Source organism: Arachis duranensis, chromosome 1, assembly GCF_000817695.3.
Source record: "Arachis duranensis cultivar V14167 chromosome 1, aradu.V14167.gnm2.J7QH, whole genome shotgun sequence".
Classification (NCBI taxonomy): domain Eukaryota; kingdom Viridiplantae; phylum Streptophyta; class Magnoliopsida; order Fabales; family Fabaceae; genus Arachis; species Arachis duranensis.
Window position 1 is genome coordinate 97,638,993 of NC_029772.3, and position 17,637 is coordinate 97,656,629.

General features: G+C 35.9%; 2 protein-coding genes across 2 annotated transcripts; both read right to left on the bottom strand.

Moving 5' to 3' along the window:
• Nucleotides 1-334: 334 nt before the first annotated feature.
• Nucleotides 335-8,401, bottom strand: LOC107466469 (leucine--tRNA ligase, chloroplastic/mitochondrial). Its single transcript, XM_021126766.2, has 20 exons — nucleotides 7,939-8,401; nucleotides 7,827-7,859; nucleotides 7,663-7,774; nucleotides 6,969-7,088; nucleotides 6,777-6,881; nucleotides 4,508-4,731; nucleotides 4,335-4,401; nucleotides 4,092-4,246; nucleotides 3,687-3,951; nucleotides 3,396-3,590; nucleotides 3,084-3,163; nucleotides 2,854-2,916; nucleotides 2,667-2,748; nucleotides 2,353-2,430; nucleotides 2,171-2,278; nucleotides 1,880-2,052; nucleotides 1,500-1,677; nucleotides 1,300-1,377; nucleotides 1,013-1,144; nucleotides 335-835 (listed from the first exon to the last, which is right to left on the bottom strand). The coding sequence occupies exons 1-20, from the start codon at nucleotides 8,280-8,282 to the stop codon at nucleotides 593-595; spliced, it is 2,835 nt and encodes a 944-aa protein (XP_020982425.1). The 5' UTR covers nucleotides 8,283-8,401; the 3' UTR covers nucleotides 335-592.
• A 1,039-nt stretch (nucleotides 8,402-9,440) lies between these two features.
• On the bottom strand, nucleotides 9,441-14,697 carry LOC107466461 (calcium permeable stress-gated cation channel 1). The gene is made up of 12 exons (XM_016085439.3): nucleotides 14,329-14,697; nucleotides 13,644-13,990; nucleotides 13,395-13,550; nucleotides 12,992-13,127; nucleotides 12,715-12,816; nucleotides 12,304-12,420; nucleotides 12,138-12,218; nucleotides 11,523-11,863; nucleotides 11,192-11,437; nucleotides 10,619-10,943; nucleotides 10,300-10,533; nucleotides 9,441-10,168 (listed from the first exon to the last, which is right to left on the bottom strand). Exons 2-12 carry the CDS (start codon nucleotides 13,955-13,957, stop codon nucleotides 9,815-9,817), a joined length of 2,406 nt encoding a protein of 801 aa, XP_015940925.1. The 5' UTR covers nucleotides 13,958-13,990; nucleotides 14,329-14,697; the 3' UTR covers nucleotides 9,441-9,814.
• Between the last annotated feature and the right edge of the window lie 2,940 nt (nucleotides 14,698-17,637).

Sequence of the window (17,637 nt, forward strand, 5' to 3'; positions counted from 1 at the left end):
ATATTCATCACTTCAAGTAGGGTTCGAGATTTAGGGTTGACAAAAGATTAGCATATGAATATATATATATATATACTCTTTTTACCAACAGTGTGCATCAAAACGGCAACATTTTTTATAACTTTGCAAGGACCTCTTTGTCCCATCAAATGGATTAAGCACGTAGAAGAGTTACTGATACACGCTGGAATTTATTCTCAGTAACCAACTATTATAAAACTAAGTAACCAAATCAATTATCGAATAAAAATTTTCGGACAAAATCGAGGTTTTATGTATGTAACCTTTTGTATAAAAATTTTTTTGGTTAACATGTTAAAAACTCTCACCTACATCAATGAAATGCTATATATGTTGTCTTATTAATGACCCGCTTGGTTTTCTACAATGTTACTGAATTGACTCATTTGATCTAGTATACATGTAATCACAAATAAATAGAAAAGAAATTACTCTGATTTTCCATCTCACGGATGCAGGGCAGTTAAGTTCTGAGCCAACGACAAGCAGTTAGTTGCAGAGTAAATGCAGCAAGAGGAATGGGAATTCCGAGGTTGAATGTTGCTTACCGCAGATGAAAGTAGGCTACTTACTACTGGACAGCAACCTTTGTGTTTTTCCGGTCCAAAACAACGTTCAATATCTTGCCAGGAACGTATATTCTTTTTCTAACAGATTGACCATCTAAATACTTGGATAGCTTTTCATCCCTACATGCTAACCCAAAAGCTTCCTCCTCTGAACATGTTTCTTCCACTTGAATGGTACCCCTCGTCTTGCCATTAATCTGAACCGGTAGTACTATCGTTGAGTCCTTCAGGTAAGCAGGATTTTCCTGCAGTTGCAAAGTACAACAGACATGAACAATTCTTAGTGTATAATAAGAATATTTAATTTGGAACACATAATTAAAACCAAGTTCAAAAAGCAATGGATAAAAGTAATGAAGGGGCAGAGGACTTGATAAGCCTTAAAGGTCTAGGAATGTTTGGATATGGACCCAACTTCATACCTCAGGGAAAGGCTCATAGGCTAAGGATTTTGTGTGGCCAAGCCTAGACCACAGATCCTCGGCCATGTGCGGTGCATAGGGTGAAAGCAGTAAAACAAATGCCTCAATGATTGACCTTGGATGTTTATCCCACTGAAAATATAATGCCAAGAAAACAAATGCCTCAAATTTGATTGACATGGATGGATTTATTTTTCTCTCATCCAAATCAAATCAACCCAATTATACCCCAAAACAGATATTGTAGTGAGGTGATAAAACAACGAAAGCAGTAAACAAGAGGATACCTTATATGCCGCATTAAGGAACTCCATCATTGCTGAAATTCCGGTGTTGAACCTTGTGCCTTCAATTTCCTCTGTTACCTGAATACTGAAATTTAACCCTCAACCCAAATGTCCAAGCCAAATCTTCTTATAAGCCAAATCTTCCTATAAAATCATAAGAAGGTAACTATAAAAGGCTATTAAGAATTGAAACAATTGACCTTAGCAATGCATTTATGAAGAGTACGAAGTTGGTCTATGGTAGGCTCCTCATCAACTGATATGGTTCTTTCCTTAAATGTTCCATCAGACAACGGTGAACCAACAATCAGCCTCCAAGTTCTTCCTAAAAACCGATATACACCTTCAATGCCGCTAGTACTCCATGTTTTTGAGTCTCTGGTAGGTATTTGAAAAAATGAAGGATAAAATGGGCATGAAGTCCATATTAGAACAACATCCAAAATGTAATCACACCGTGTCATCCCTAGCCCAAACAATGAAAAGATAAAAGGGGATAAAATAAAAACAAAAAGCAGTTTGATTAAGGATCAACCGCTGCCACACGCCATTACAATTAATATTGTGATCAAACACATACCTCAATGGTCCCATGAACATTTCATATAAACGAAGAGAATCTGCACCGTACTCTGCAATAACATCATCAGGGTTAACAACGTTTCCCCTACTTTTACTCATTTTGTAAGCGCGAGCAACTAATCGTATGTCAGGATTTTCTTTCAGGACAAAAGAATCCCCGGATTTCATGACCTACACACCAGGAAAAGGGAATGAACTGTCAAAAGAAAAGGAGGCTTGGGCTCATTACATTAAGTCTGACAAGACAATCAATTAATGGATTGAGAGAGTGGGAGCATAATTCAGAAACCTTTTCCTCTGGAATTTGAATTTTTTCTAGATTATGTTCATTTGAAATATCAGCAACATCAGCAGATATCAGATTGCCATCTTGATCCCTATAAGCCATATATTGAACCTGCCACTCAATCCATTAGAAACTTATCATGATAAATTTAATTTTCGCCCTCAATTTTCAAGAACTGAATTTACCTCCCCAAGGATAATACCCTGGTTAATGACACATTGGAAGGGCTCCTTGGTGGATACAACACCGATGTCATAGAGGACCTGAAATAGAAAACCTGAATTAATTATCCACAAATGTTGCAGCAACACTGAAAATATGTCAGGTTGTCAGGGTATTCAAAACTCTGTTTAACTCAATTCCAGTCCCTAATTGTAATTGGTGGGGTTCACAACCCTATCTTACAGTGTTGAGGTTTAGATTCATTCGGTTAAGAGTGATACAAATCACAAATCAATATAAACCAGATTGAGGCAAAAGTCTAATAGTAAATACAGACCTTGTGCCAGAATCTGGCATATAGTAAATGGAGAACCGCATGCTCGGCACCCCCAACGTACACATCAACAGGGCCCCAGTATCTGCAGATGAAGAATGGTTTTAAAGTTACGAATTGACTAATTTAGAAGCTTCAAACAGAAAATGGATATATCTACACAATGTTAGACAATGTCAAAGAGTTATACCTTTCTTTGGTCTTATCAACCAACTCTTTGGAATTTGTTGGGTCCATAAATCTCAAATAATACCTGGGAAATAAAAAAGAAATGTGAAACAGAACAGAATTTAATTTTTGAAATGCATAAATGCATGAAAACTCCTGAATCAATTCTACTAAAGACTTGACCACAAGAACGCCACTTGGTGCTTGCTAATAAATCTATAATAGAACTTAAGATCATTCCCAATGCCTTACCAGCATGAACCAGCCCACTGTGGCATGGTATTTGTTTCCCGAGTGGCTGGTCTTCCGGATAAACTATCTGTGGTTTTAACCTAAAAAGTTATACAAAATGAGATATTAAAATAAACCACAAGAAAAACTACAAAAAGCCAAACAGAAAACTCTGAATTATATAAGTAATATGAATTAGGCCATGGCCATCGATGGAAAATTTAAAATTTACGAATTATATAAAAAGTCAATGTCAACGTAAGTTCAAATTAGTAATAAAATGCCATGATATTTAAAATGATGAAAGCAAAGCATTTATGATGGTAAACTTACCCAAGACACTGCCTTGGACAGTGGAGGCTCCCCTGTTCCAGTGGGAGAAAAATTATCCAATTCAGGTAGTATAAGGGGAAGTTCATTCTCATTCAGTGGGACAGTCTCACCACTGTCATCCAATATGACAACAGGGATGGGCTCACCCCAGTAGCGTTGTCGAGCAAAAAGCCAATCCCTTAACTTGTAGTTCACCTGAAGGATGATAAGAAATATGTTCAATATTAAGTACTCCGTAAGAAACCGCATTCTAGAAAAGCATACAAACTTATTCTAATTTGAAATATGAACCTTCCGCTTTCCATTTCCACTTTTTTCAGCCCATTCAATGACTTCTAGAGCAGCTTCTTTGCTAGACAAGCCATTTATGTCAAGCCCCACAAATAAATTTGATGAATTTATTATGACACCTTCACCTGGGAAAGCCTTTCCAGATTCATTGATACTTTTGTCATTGGGCATCACAACCCAATTAACAGGAATGTCATATTTCAAAGCAAATTCATAATCACGAGAGTCGTGTGCAGGCACCGCCATGATAGCTCCTGTTCCATAACTGCATGAGTAATACATAATATTCTGGTGTCATGTGAACTTTTGAAATATCATTCACAACTCAAAGGATTCAATATCAATAGCATTTGAGCAAATAATAAATGCACTCTGCATACTAAAAGATACTTTGTGTATACACACCTTCCCAAAACATAATCTGCCACCCATATTGGAATAGCTTCCCCATTTGCAGGATTTTTTGCATAACAACCAGTGAAGACCCCAGTCTTTTCCTTCTGAAGCTCAGTCCTTTCGAGGTCACTCTTCCTTGAGGCAAGTTCTACATAATCCTCCACCTAAGACCAAAGATTAACCATCTCCTTATTATCAGCACGCTCAAGAGCTTTGTAGGACTATTAAACATGGAACAGCATGACAACTTACATGTTTGCTCTGGGCAGTGGAAACCAATGATGACAATAATGGGTACTCTGGGGCGACAACTAAGTAGCTGATAAAACAACCAAAGTAAATAGGAGGTTTATAAGAGTTGCTTTTAAAATGGTTTCTGATTCATAAAATTTATGAAACATGTAAGAAAGTTGTATGGACAATACGTTGCTCCAAAGATCGTGTCAGGCCTTGTAGTATACACAATAATCTTTACATCTCTCTCCTTTCCATCACTGTCAAGGACACAAAATTCCATCTCAGCCCCTTCTGACCTCCCTATCCAATTTCTCTGCATTTCTTTGACACTTTCTGGCCAGTCAAGGCCATCTAAATCCTCAAGAAGACGGTCCGCATATGCAGTGATCTTGAGCATCCATTGCCTCATCGGCTGCTTGGTAATAAACAACGACACTGTAAAGATTATGAAAACATAAAGAAAATATAAGAGAAAAACCAAATCTGTCAAATCCTGTTTTTCAAACCAGAAAATATAGTTGCTTCCAACTTGCATATCTCTCACCACAAGACCTCAACTACCTAAGTTTCAGATTGGAGACTCTTAACTCACCTGCTATGCATTGGTTGCAACCAAGACAGCCCTGGCAGCCCATTTTCTTTCCTATCTTAAAAATATTAAACGATCTCGAAATCGCGCAAATCTTATATTCACGTGACCATCTCGGACTAGGCTTTCCAACAAACTAAAGATCATAATTTTCTGACCACTCTAGTTCCAATGAAGGGAAAAACGAGGGTCCCTTTTCTATCTGCAGCACTACACCTTGTTTCCTTACAAAGTTTCTAAACGACGCGTAACGAACGCGCACTAGCCTGTTTCTTTGATATAGGTATCCGAAGGACACTAAGCTTCGTTTTGGTTTTGGTCCCACATAAATCCAAGCCTTGTAGAAGTCATTACAAATTTTCAAAGTATTGTCCTGTTTCTAAAACCATATCAAGAAAACCAGTGAGACAACCCATATTCAATAATTAGTACTATATTCTACAATTATCGAAACCACCTAAAATTTTGTACCATAACACTAGACACAGCCATCTTTCACTCCCTTTTGATCCCACTAAATTCTAAGTTGAATTGAATTTTATGGGATTTTTGCAAAAAGAGGCTGCCACTGCACTCTCCTGACAGCAAAACAGCTACCTGTACCCTCATTCCAAAAATCCAACTCAAATCATCTAGCCATAAAATTTGGTGAGACTAATTTAGATGTATTTCTCTTCCAAGCCTAACTGGTTTCAGATCCATTGCTGTCCTCAGGTGGGAGACATGGACTTTGAAAGTTGAGTAAAAATCTGTCAAATTCTGTTTTTCAAACCAGCAAATATGGTTGCTTCCAACTTGCAAAACTCTCACCACAAGGCCTCAACTAACCCAAATTTTGAACAGGAGACTCTTAATTCACCTAGCAACAACTATCCGTTGGTTGCAACCCAAAAGCTATTCAGTTCTAGGAGTTATGAGTACTGGAAGTTACTGCAATAAGTGCTGAAAACTGATTTTCCCTGTCTTAGATTTTCAAAAATTCATATCTTCTAATCCTCAACTCCTAAAAATCTGAAATTCTAGAGCAATGAACTAGGTTGAGCAAACTTTTAATTTCATTCCAAAACTCAATTTGTGGAGGTCGCAGCGAACCACACGAGTTGCTGCATCAATTACAGAATTCTGCAGCAAACTTGTTATTGCCCAACTCACAACCTATCATGCTAAATCATGGTTTACGCCATTTTAAATGCTCAAACCTCTTCCATCAACCTTATTTTTCCTATTGAAAGTTGTGTCAAGGGTCAAATTGGTTGGCTCCGAGTCAATAAAATGAATATTTTTGAGCCTTTAATTTATTGGTGGCTTGTATTGCAAGCTCAATTGTCAAATAAATGTCTCGGGGCATTCTGACCCTTCCAACAAGTTTCAATATGTAATTGGAGGTTGCCTAACTCTATTGGAGAGGTCAATTGAGCTTGTAGCCTAATTTAGCCTCTAAACCCCCACTTCCCAAACTAGATAGCAACACTTCCTAACTTTACAAGCTAACCAATTCAATTTTTCTATAACTTTAATCCATTCCCAATTAAACACCAGCCAATACATTCATCAATACCAGCAAACACACAACCTAATAATCACAAATAACCAGAGTTTCAAGCAGTGTACCACATGCATCCCTCTAATAATCAAAGAATCGACATCAATTTTTCTTACAACTCCACTAATTATAAAAAATTATTGAAACTGAATTAATCCAAGATTCAAGAAAGATAATCAAACTATTAGACAATCATTAACTCACGTGCTTATTTACTAAAACTTCTTAAGGCATTCATATATTTGAAAACTGTAACTGATGTAGTAACTTGTGCACTTCACTACTACCTCCAAAAATTGAGTAAAAATAAAAAAAAAACACATACCTTCCTTATTACAGGATGACCACCCCGTTCACTGACACCATCAACCACCTCCTCATTGGCCAACACAGTGCCAAGCGCGGGACACCAATTAACTGGAACTTCAGCCTTAACATTTTATAAGTACACAATAAAATCTTCAATACTAAGGAGTTAACTGAAATAAGCAAAACTTTGAAGCAGTTATTACTCAACCTGATATGCCAGGCCTCTCTTATAAAGTTGTAGAAAGATCCATTGAGTCCATTTGTAATAGTCAGGTTCTATGGTAGATATTTCACGATCCCAGTCATAAGAGAAGCCTAATGATTTTAACTGCAGACACATAAAAAAGACACAACATGAAGGGAAAACATCCAATTTCAATATCAATTGTCAGGCTAATGACTATGAGAATGGAGAAAATGATCTTCCACCCAAAAGACTATTGTCAATGCACCCAAATCTGATGCACTCTCAGCTTTTCTTTGGAATGAACACCGTCGACAGCATATTTTATGCATTATGCATTTTAAAGTTAGTTTAGTTTTGCGATCAAAATGGAAGACATAAAGCGTTGATTGTGATTCCAACCATAGGTGTATGGCTTGTTTTGAAACGTAAGCCAACGTCACAAATTCACAAAAATTTACCTTCATTTAAATATAATTATTTAATTAAAATGTCCAGTATTCACACTTAGAATTAACGCAGTAAACCATAGTTTAGACATCTTAAAATAGCATAAAATGAGAAGCATGGAGAATTGAAAACGAGATTCTTGAGTAGCTTAAAACTAGCAGCAAAATTTATAATTCTCAGACATATTCAATCCGATAATATAATGAATTTGACGAACAAAGCATCAAAGGTGTTGGTTAGAGTAAAAAATGTGTCATCATAAGCTTACCTGAGAACGAAAGCGATCGATATTCCGAGCTGTAGTGAGCTTCGGATGAGTTCCCGTCTGCAACACGCAGCAACAGCATAAAAAAGAGAGAAGGACGAGAATCACGAAGAAACTTGAGAAGAACACAGAGAAGCGAAGTGAGTGAGAGTGAGAGTGAAACCTACCCCAGAGGATGCCCAACGTGTAGCCCCGCTCCACTGCAAAACCATATTTCATGAGAAAAAAGAATCGAGCTTGACGCTCGGAGAAAGTGGCTAGAGTCAAAGAGTTCAAAACCTGGGGTAAGGGAACATGTCGAGAACGTAATATTTGGGCTTGGAGGTGTCAATGTCGTCATCGGGGGTTCGAAAAGTGCGATTCTGCTCCCAATAGCGCTGCCACTTGGGCTCGATTTCGTGGAAAGGGTAAGCTCTGTTTACTTGCTGGTTTTGCAGCTGCAGCTCGGTTTCGTTCCTGATGATGGTGCGGCCATGATTGAAGCTTGTGCTGCGGAATCTGAGAGAGTAAGAATTTCTTCTTGATGTGGCGAAGGGGAATGTTGGAGAATGATAAGGGAAAAGGAATGGAGTGGAGTACGATGAAGGCAAGTGGAGACGAAGATGAAGATGAGAGTGTAGCATCTGGAAATGGAAATGGAACAAGGGAAGAGTCAAGAGTGTGGGTGGTGTTGTAGACGAGTGAAGAAAAGAAAGGAGAAGAACAGAAATAGAGGATAACGTCAACTGTCAACACTCAACAAGAGAGAGATGGCGCCACGCTCTTCTCTTTCTCCCTCATTCGCCCCAATTTAGGATTGGGCTTCGTGAAGCCCATTATTAAGTATGTAATGTCTATAGCGTCATTGCAATGGACTTTCTAAACAAAATAGTGAAATACTCCAATGAAAATAAAAAAAAAAGTTACACTTACAACTTACAAGGCTTCTAGTATTATTTATAGAGTTTAATTTTGCGTACCAACCATATAAAAAATTTTATACAATCATCAAGTTATTATATGTTTAAATAACTTTCAAGTAATAAATTAAAAAATGATAAAATCTGAGGATAGCATTTTTATTAAAATCTAGTTAGTATTTAATCATAAAAATAGTGTGTAATTTCACACTATTAAATATAATCTCACACTATTAAAAAATATTAATGATGACTACAAATCATAAAACGTGCTTGTCTTTTAACACTACTGTTTAAAAATTAATGATAATATATGATTGGTTATTTATGTAAAACTCTTTTATAATGAAAATACATGAAAATTATTTGAGATAATACTCAATTTGGTTTCTGAATTTATATGTCTCTAAAGTTTTAATTGTCTTTATTTAGTCCCCAAATTTTGGGGACATAACTCATGTTAGTCATTGAAACAATTTTCGAAACACTATCTCGGATACTACACTAAACTTTGTAAAATGATATCGTTTTAGTTTTGGCACTCAAATAACAAAAACATCGTAAGTGGTGTTTATTAAAATTTTACTTAACAAAATAAGTAATACGAAACTATTTATGAGCTATTTGAATGTCAAAATCAAAACTGCATCATTTTTATAAGTTTGGGACTGAATAGAGACAATTGAAACTTCAAAAACTAAATTGAGACTCGCGTATAAATTTAGAACCAAATTAAGTATTAACTCAAAATTATTTATAATGAGTAACCTTTTGATTGGTACGAGTAAAATTTGAAGGTTGTGTTATCCGAGAATGTACTCAAGGGAAGGAATGGATGTCTTTCAGATAAAAACGGAGCTCAATCTAAGGAAAAAACAAACATGAAAAAATACAATAAATATTTGTATAGGATAATTTACAATATACAGTATCCCCTTGGAACAACGTTATTATTTATGCAATTGAAGATGATCAACAAGAAAAGAATCTAAAACCATCAAGCAAGAAACTCTCGGCCGTACAGCATGCAGTCACTTTTCATCCCAAAACTATGCTGCTTACAAAGAATGTTGCATTGTCACTCAACAATTCAGCCTATGCTGCATGCATGTGTGCAAACATGTCCTCATCGTATATTTGCACATCCATTTCTTCTGGTCTCTATGGTCAGCATTCAGCAACACCAATGATTGTTGGAAACCTCAAATGTACATTGATGAGATGTGATTCCTACTTAGTCCATGTCATGATTTGCTTTAAGGCTCTGGAGGGCTGCGAAATGAGGAATCAGGCAGAGAGGGAGATGATGCACCGCTAACACTAATTTTGCTGGGCACAGGTGTGCTCCTTCTAGACTGGCGTTCAGGCAGAGAGGGAGAGGATGCACCACTAACACTAATTTTGCTGGGCACAGGTGTACCCCTTCGAGATTGGCGTTTTGTCGGCACAGGAACACTCTCAGTTTCCCATTTCTGACTGTCTCCATCTTCGTCGTCATCCTCGTCAAGGCTCGCCTTGAAAACCGGGTGAACATATGCATTCTGGAGGTATGCTTTCAGGTTTAGGTTTGGTTCTGTTGCTCGTTCTAATGTGTCTTTCATCATTGCTTCCTGTGTCAGTGTAAAAGGTTCACAAAAGGCAAATGATATTATGGTTCAATGGTTCAATTTTAGGATAATATCTAACAAATCAGTCAGCAATAGTTGATTTATTCTTAACCATGAAAACAATTAAGACATACCTGTAAGGGATATTTAACAAATGCAGATTCGAAACGGCCTTTGCAGTATCTATGGAACCATATGGTCAATATTGGCAGTGCAATGAGAAAGGGAGTTGATTGAGCAGCCTTTTTGGTGGTCAGAAGTCCCATTAGAACTATCTGTGAGATTATCAATGCAATCACGATTCGAACATGGACATCAGGCCAGAATGCTGCGCCACTCTCATACTCTTGATTATAAACATTAATTATCTGCAATCAAGTGGTAGGAGTAATATATGAGAACAAATCACAAGGACTATTATAGTCAACCTTGAAATGGTACACAAGCCGGTACCTGATGACGAAACACAACATAGGCCAGACCAAAGAAAACTATTATGAAAGGAAGAACAGTAGGGGTCACTGGAGCATAGACTAGGCCCAACAAAAAGTACAGTTGTATACGAGGCTCTCCAGTGTTGAAACCAATACTTCCAGCATCCATGGCCTCTTCCCTGTCCTTTTCTGTCTTCACCAGGAAGAAATTTTTTAAATGATATATGATAAGTGGTTTCAACATCAAAACCTCTGCAGCTATCCCAGCCCATCCATCAACCATTATGTAACTAATGAAGAAACTTGCTTTTAAGGGAATTGCAGTGCCAATTGTTATAGGATATCTGACAAGAAAGAAAAGAAGAGGGGGAGATCACACTTTGAACAATATATGCATCCAAATTTAACTTTAAAAAGAATGGTTCTTAAATGGTTAAAGCATCTCTAAACGTAAGATTTTCTTTCTACTCAATTCATATGAAGTAATCTACCAATTAGATCACACATACAAGCTAACCACAAAACACAAACAATTTTAACACTGATTACAAACAAGAGAGAAAAGCAGTTAATTCTGTGGTCAACAACTTACTCATTGGCTGACTGATGAAGGAAGGTGTCCAGCTGTTGAAATGCTGTTCCAGTAAGTAAGTTCCCCAGAAATATATTTACAAAATTGAAGATATAATATCTAGCAGCTGCTCTCCTCTCTAGTGATGATATTGATCCAAATCCTTCAAATTTTGCCATGATCATCAATATTGTTGGCAAAAAGATGAGAAACAGCTTCAATGCAATCCCAGGTAGAAAACCTTGAATGAATGATTTAATAAAAGGGCTGCACAATAAAGTATGTCCAAATAAGTACTGAAGCATGTGCAAGGCATTGTATATTCAGAGGTTTTCTAGAAGATTAGACTTACACACTAATGATCGGCTCCAGCCACGGTGCTGATTTCCGAATTCCATCAAGACTTGCTAGAGTTTGTACAAATGCAATGGGAATCATAAAAAAGAAAGTGAGAAAAAAGAATGCAACAGCCATGATTAGCCTCCTGATAGTGAGAGAAACATATGGAATTGCCAAGTTTGACCAATAGACATCCCGTGGTTCTGGAGCCCAGTCGGTCAACCAACTTGTGGGGTTTCTGGTTTGTTGAGTTTGTGCACAAACTGCCGCACCCCACCGAGATTTAAATGAGACAAATGCAGCAGGCATGGTAGATTTGGGGTCATTAGTGACCTTATCCCTCTCCAAAGCTATCTACAAAAGGTGATAAAGTTGGATCACTGAAACCATCATGAAATGACCCAACATAAGGTCCATAATTTCTAGGGATACCATCCTAAGACTGAGATTTTGTGTCAGACAATTTCCTTCAGCATCTGTTAAGGTTCCAAAATTTAATTTGCGAAGACTATTAAGTGAACAATCAGAATATAATCCATTGCAGCAATAAGTAAGGAAACCAGTCATGAAGCAGTTACACAAGTGAAAAAAAAAAAAATCTTAAAAGCAGCATAATCATAATACTTACTTCTTTTGAAAGCCTATCAATTTCAGCATTGTGATGATCAATAGCATCCACTTTTGCTCCACAAAGGCCAAGGAAACCAGTCTGGTAAAAGCATGCAAAAAGAAGAGATTGTGATAAATCTGATGGTGGTTATGACAATTTTGAAGGGATAACTAAACTTAAATACCTTAATTTCAGGCCTTTGTGAAGTTCTTTCAAGTTTATTTTGATAATAAACAAGCCAATTCTGCAACTTCTTCTTCTTCTTAACCAACTTTGCTAGCGTGTTGGCATTGTAAACAACCTGCATAGAAGCCACAATAAATAGGTTAGCACATACTATTGTTTCCCTCTGAAAGGCTCAAGTGAAAGCAGAAAAAATAATTTGATATGATATATCAAGTTAATAATGCTCTCCACCTTTCACATACAACATTTCCGAATATAAAAAACAATAAATGAATGTCAAAGTGCAGCATAAATGGAATATTTAAAAGCAGAAACCAGCAAGTGATTCTTAAATTGTTGAGGTCAGAATCAGCAAGATGATTAATGAATTCAACATTCTGGCAATGCAGTGAACACAGTAGGAACCAACCTGGTGAGTGAGATAGGTATCTGGATGATTAACTAGAAAAAAGTGCTCCACAAGCTCACCAACAGATTCATCAGGATCTGGTGGAATATTTCGGACAAGCACCTAAACATAAATATCTCGTGTGAGCAAAATATGCACAAATTGAGTACCTCAAGTATCTCAAGGATAAAATTAGATAATTTGGCCTAAAACTGTATTTCCACCAAACAAATAAGTATAAAGCTGCTGAATTGAACAGAAAATTCATACCTAAAAATAAAGAATGAAAAAAATTTACCGTGAATTGATCGGCACGACGTTTTTCGGATGCAAGAAAATGCAGTCTCATTGCGGCAACTTTTTCATACTCCTTTAGCAAAACAAAGCATGTCAAGAATGTAAATGCATAAGCAATTACTATGTGTGCCCAAAACCTGAAATAGAGAACAAAAGCTTTAGTAAAACACAAGACTCAATGCAATTTAACTGAATATGTAATCACAATATCTAGAGCATATATATTCATATAAAGCAATTTAGCTTTTCCCGGTAATTAAGGTAGAGCCCAGTCAATAAATACTAGCCCAAACAGCCAGGAAAACATGTTGCATGGAGTTAGTCTTAATTTGAAAAGAATTTAATGAACATCAAGAAGCAGCAGCAAATCAATAAACTGAATGGAAAGGAAGCCACTTTGAAACCTTTGAGATCCGCTTTGGACATTTGAAATTGAGATTCTGTCAATGTCACTAGAAGTTAAGTTTTTTAGCTTCGAATTTGCTAGCCCGTCACTTGTCCAATTCACAGGAACCAGAACCGCCCATGCCAAGAATGCTATTGGAACAAAGATTTTAAGCCTGCACAATAAAAGCAGAAAACATCAAGATCATATGCTCCTTTTTCTGATACATGCGATATTCAATTATTCATAGTTCTCTCATTGTTCATACCCTATCAAGTATATCCGCAAGTAAACAACAGAGTCCAATCCAGCATGATCAATGAGCTCCAATTCTGGCATTCTAATTGCAGCTGGCATCCAATTCAAGAACCTAACGTATGATTTCCAATCTAAATTGACGAACTTGCGCATTAAAGTTCCTCCGTGTACGGGATCTGTTCTTAACCCCTTCAGATACCATTTTGGGAAGTATACTCGATCATTAAAAGGTTGAAGCCTCAGAATAGCAAAGGCAACAAAGAAAATAAATGCACTCAAAATGTTTATGGCAGCTGCTAGCGCAATATCAGAAAGTGTAGCCATCTTCTTTCCTCTCTAGAGTTGATGCACCTCTTCCTGTAGACAAGTTTAAGAAAAATGGATAAAGTTGGTTTCATCAACACACAACTAATCTAAACCAATTTCTCAGTGGAAATACCAGATGATCATGCTTTTTCCATAAAACATAAGGTTACATGAATACTATTTTTTAATTCTGTTTACCGCTTTCTGTTATCAGATTGCCTGAAAAAACAAATTCAACATGGCTGTGGCTAAAATAAACATAAAAAGAAAGTCCCTTTTTTGTTTAAAAATGCACCAATACCCGGAATCACATCAAATCGCTTGAAATTGCATTCTAAGGTATGGGATATGACTAAAAGAAACGAAGGCGGGGAAAAGAGGGGTGTTACCTGGAAAAGCTGAAGATCCAAAGTTGAATAAAAGGGTGTTAGGATATCTTGGAATGAGAACGAAGGGAAGTAGATTCGTGTAGAGTTTTGCAGTGAAATCTTCGTAGAAGACACGCCACGTTCAGAGATGGCACTTTCCCAGGTTACACACAAAACAGAAGCCTTCAGTTAGACGCAGATAGAGAGAGAGAGAGAGAGAGAGAGAGAGTGTGTGTGATGAGATTGGTTTGCATAGAAAGGGAAATGAGGAAGAAGAGAGAGAAGGAAGACAACAACGTTGGTGAACATAACAATAATCTCTGCTCCTTTTGGTTGCTACCATAGTGTACACTAGCTTAATACAAAGTGATGCGTGATTATCTGAAAGTGACCAATATTTTCATATTAGATTTGATATCAAATTATCAATAACCAATAATAATAAAAATATGCGAATAAAATTAGAACTTGAATAAATGAATAATAAGCTAAGCTGGCTCTCAGCTCCAAGCGAGGACTCCAACACCAACAGTGTGTCGGCAAGGTGCCACGTGGACAGTTGGCAGGCAACGGCTACTTTTACTTGGTTCATTGGTTGTGTGTTGGGTGTGGTTGTTGCTGGAAAGTATTGGATTCACGCGCTTATTAGGGAGCGTGAAAAGGGACATATAACCTGAAGCTGAACGGGGATTTGTTAGCGACGGCGTACCCGCGTTCAGAACCGTGTCTCTTTTGGGGCAATGGCACACGTGGCAATATCTCCTTACACATAATGGTTAAGAAGTGGTCCCAAAACTTTTTGGTTAGGGTAACCACTAACCACTAACGAACCACAATGGCAATTGGCATGCATAGAGGTTTAACTTATAACTTTTTAAGTGATTAATAGTTTTTATTTTTACTTTATATTTAAATTAATATTAACCATTTTTTTATATTACAAATGTTAATGTCACTATATTAGCCAGTAGCCAATAGACAAAAGCTAGGAGCTCCATTATTATGATTTGACCACAGATAATCCTTAGTTAAGTGTGTGGTCTGCAATTCGCACATCGCTAATCCCACGTTAATTACTTCTCAACGGCCAATAGGAGAAGGACTGTAGAAATTGTGTCAACTCAGTTATGATATTAACGACGTGAGTGGGGTCAAAGCACCTCACTATAATCATACATTAAAATACAAATGAAACTAAAAGACAATTGGTGGAATAGAAAATTGGATGTCACTCCCCAAAATAGTAGTAGCTGTCCTTTTCTTATTAATGGAACAAGGAATGCGACCCTACTTAGGTTTGGATTGCTTTCTATTTTGATTTAGATACAGCTAGATAATGCAACGATGACGTTTGATTCCATGATTCATGAAGAAGCAATCCTCGTAACAGAGCATGAATAATCAAACGAAATTGCCTTCTATATATTAAAAAAACGATAGAGAGCACATATACATGCTGAAATTAAATGAAGCAATATATATAAGGAAAGTTCTTAATGCGATTGAGCCTTGGTACGAAAATTTAACAAGTGAAAACTTTTAAATTTAGAGAAATCTTGGAATTAATAATGGGTAAGTAAGATTTAATTTTTTAAAAAATTTATTTAATATTTAGTCTAATATAACTAAAAGTTTTTTTTTAACTATGAATATTGTGAAGAATGTCTCAAAAATAAAATGAAAGATGGCTTTCTTACTAATTGTCTTTTAATTATATTGAAAAAAAATTACTAAAAAATTTAACACAGATTCTATTATCGATAAATTTTATATATGATACGAAGAATTGGCCACTTCGTTAATAAAAGGTACAACATATTTTTTATACTTTAAAATATATTTTCTATGAGTATATTTTTATAATACATTTTATCTTATATAATTTTTTATATAAGCTTTTAATATTATATATATTATTGAACTTCATTTAAGAGTTTGTCGGTCGCCAATGAATTAAGTGGACCAATAAACTAACCACTAGACCAATCCAACTTGGTTAACAATGGCATAGTTAAATCGCACCATTTCATTCAGTTCTATTGATGGTTGCCGTGTAAAAAGTATAAGGGCCCCATAGAAATTAGAAAACGAAAGATAGTGAATTTGGATTTTTTTTTTTTTGGATCGATACTTCTAGTTATTGAATGCGTTATCTATAAGACGGTTGGCAGGTGGGAAAGCCAATAATTCACCTATACAAGGGGAAATATTATGGGCTTGCATTAATCACCTCTCTCTATATGATTTTGTTTCTAGCTAATATGATAAGATTAACATTTCTATTGTTATTAATTCATGGATGGATCGGTGTGAATAGCTCACTCACCTTTGTCTCGTTTGATTTACATCAATATTTGTCTAGATGCATGCATGACAAGTTGACAATTATTGTTTGCTTAGCAGATACTATATGATACATATACATAACTACGTACTCTGGACTTTGGAGGAAATATCATCTTTACGTGGATGTCTGCCAAAGAAATGTTACATTTTGGGTCAAACTGAATTTGATGACTCTTGAACCTTAAGTTAGCTAGATTGAAAGCATGAAAGGACAACTTTTCTCCTTAGTTTAATTTGTATTATTAGTATATATATATTTGAAACTTGAAAATCACTAAACTAAACCTTACTACACCTACCTTGAGACAGGATATCCTAATGTACCAATAAAGACCCGTCTCCCCCCACGGCCCCACCCACCACCAAAACATGCCATACTCAAGTAAAAAATTGTGTATATATATATTGAATTTAAATATGCCTGAAGTATTGTTAAAATTAAAAATATATTTTTTTATAGAGCAATGTTAGGGGCCAGCAATTTTTGTGATTGTTAGCCATCAATTAGCCATTAATGATGATTTGATGGTGTGAGATTTCATCCAATGGCTCACCTTCCTCTGCTGGTTACATGCTGGCCAAAATTTAACAAAACTGCTGGTCTCCTAGACTTTTTCTTTTTTATATTTTAATAACATTTTTTAGTAGTTTTTTTTTTAAATATTATAGTCATCGTAATCACTATTACATATTTGATTTTTACTAACATTTAAAAAATATTATTAAATCATATTAAAATGTTATCTATGTATATTAGTAACATTTTAACAAATGTTAAATGTATTCTATGTTATTAAAGATTTTTTACTAATATTTTTCTAAAAATTTAATAACATTTAGTAAAATATCACAAAAGATACTCTATAGTAATATTATGAGAAATGTTAGAATATACCATTCATGGTAACATTTATATAAATGTTACAATAGATATTTTTTTGTAATACTTAAAAAAATGTTATCATAGATAATTTTTATAACACT

What these genes read in the sequence shown, in the direction of transcription:
- LOC107466469 (XM_021126766.2), bottom strand. Translation starts at nt 8,282, where the DNA reads ATGCTACACTCTCATCTTCATCTTCGTCTCCACTTGCCTTCATCGTAC. An exon ending in GACATGTTCCCTTACCCCAG is followed by an intron (nt 7,860 to 7,938) that starts GTTTTGAACTCT and finishes ATGGTTTTGCAG; the next exon opens with TGGAGCGGGGCTACACGTTG. An exon ending in AGGGTATTATCCTTGGGGAG is followed by an intron (nt 2,279 to 2,352) that starts GTAAATTCAGTT and finishes ATTGAGTGGCAG; the next exon opens with GTTCAATATATGGCTTATAG.
- LOC107466461 (XM_016085439.3), bottom strand. Translation starts at nt 13,957, where the DNA reads ATGGCTACACTTTCTGATATTGCGCTAGCAGCTGCCATAAACATTTTG. An exon ending in TTGCGGATATACTTGATAGG is followed by an intron (nt 13,551 to 13,643) that starts GTATGAACAATG and finishes TTTATTGTGCAG; the next exon opens with GCTTAAAATCTTTGTTCCAA. An exon ending in ATGTTGTGTTTCGTCATCAG is followed by an intron (nt 10,534 to 10,618) that starts GTACCGGCTTGT and finishes ACTTGATTGCAG; the next exon opens with ATAATTAATGTTTATAATCA.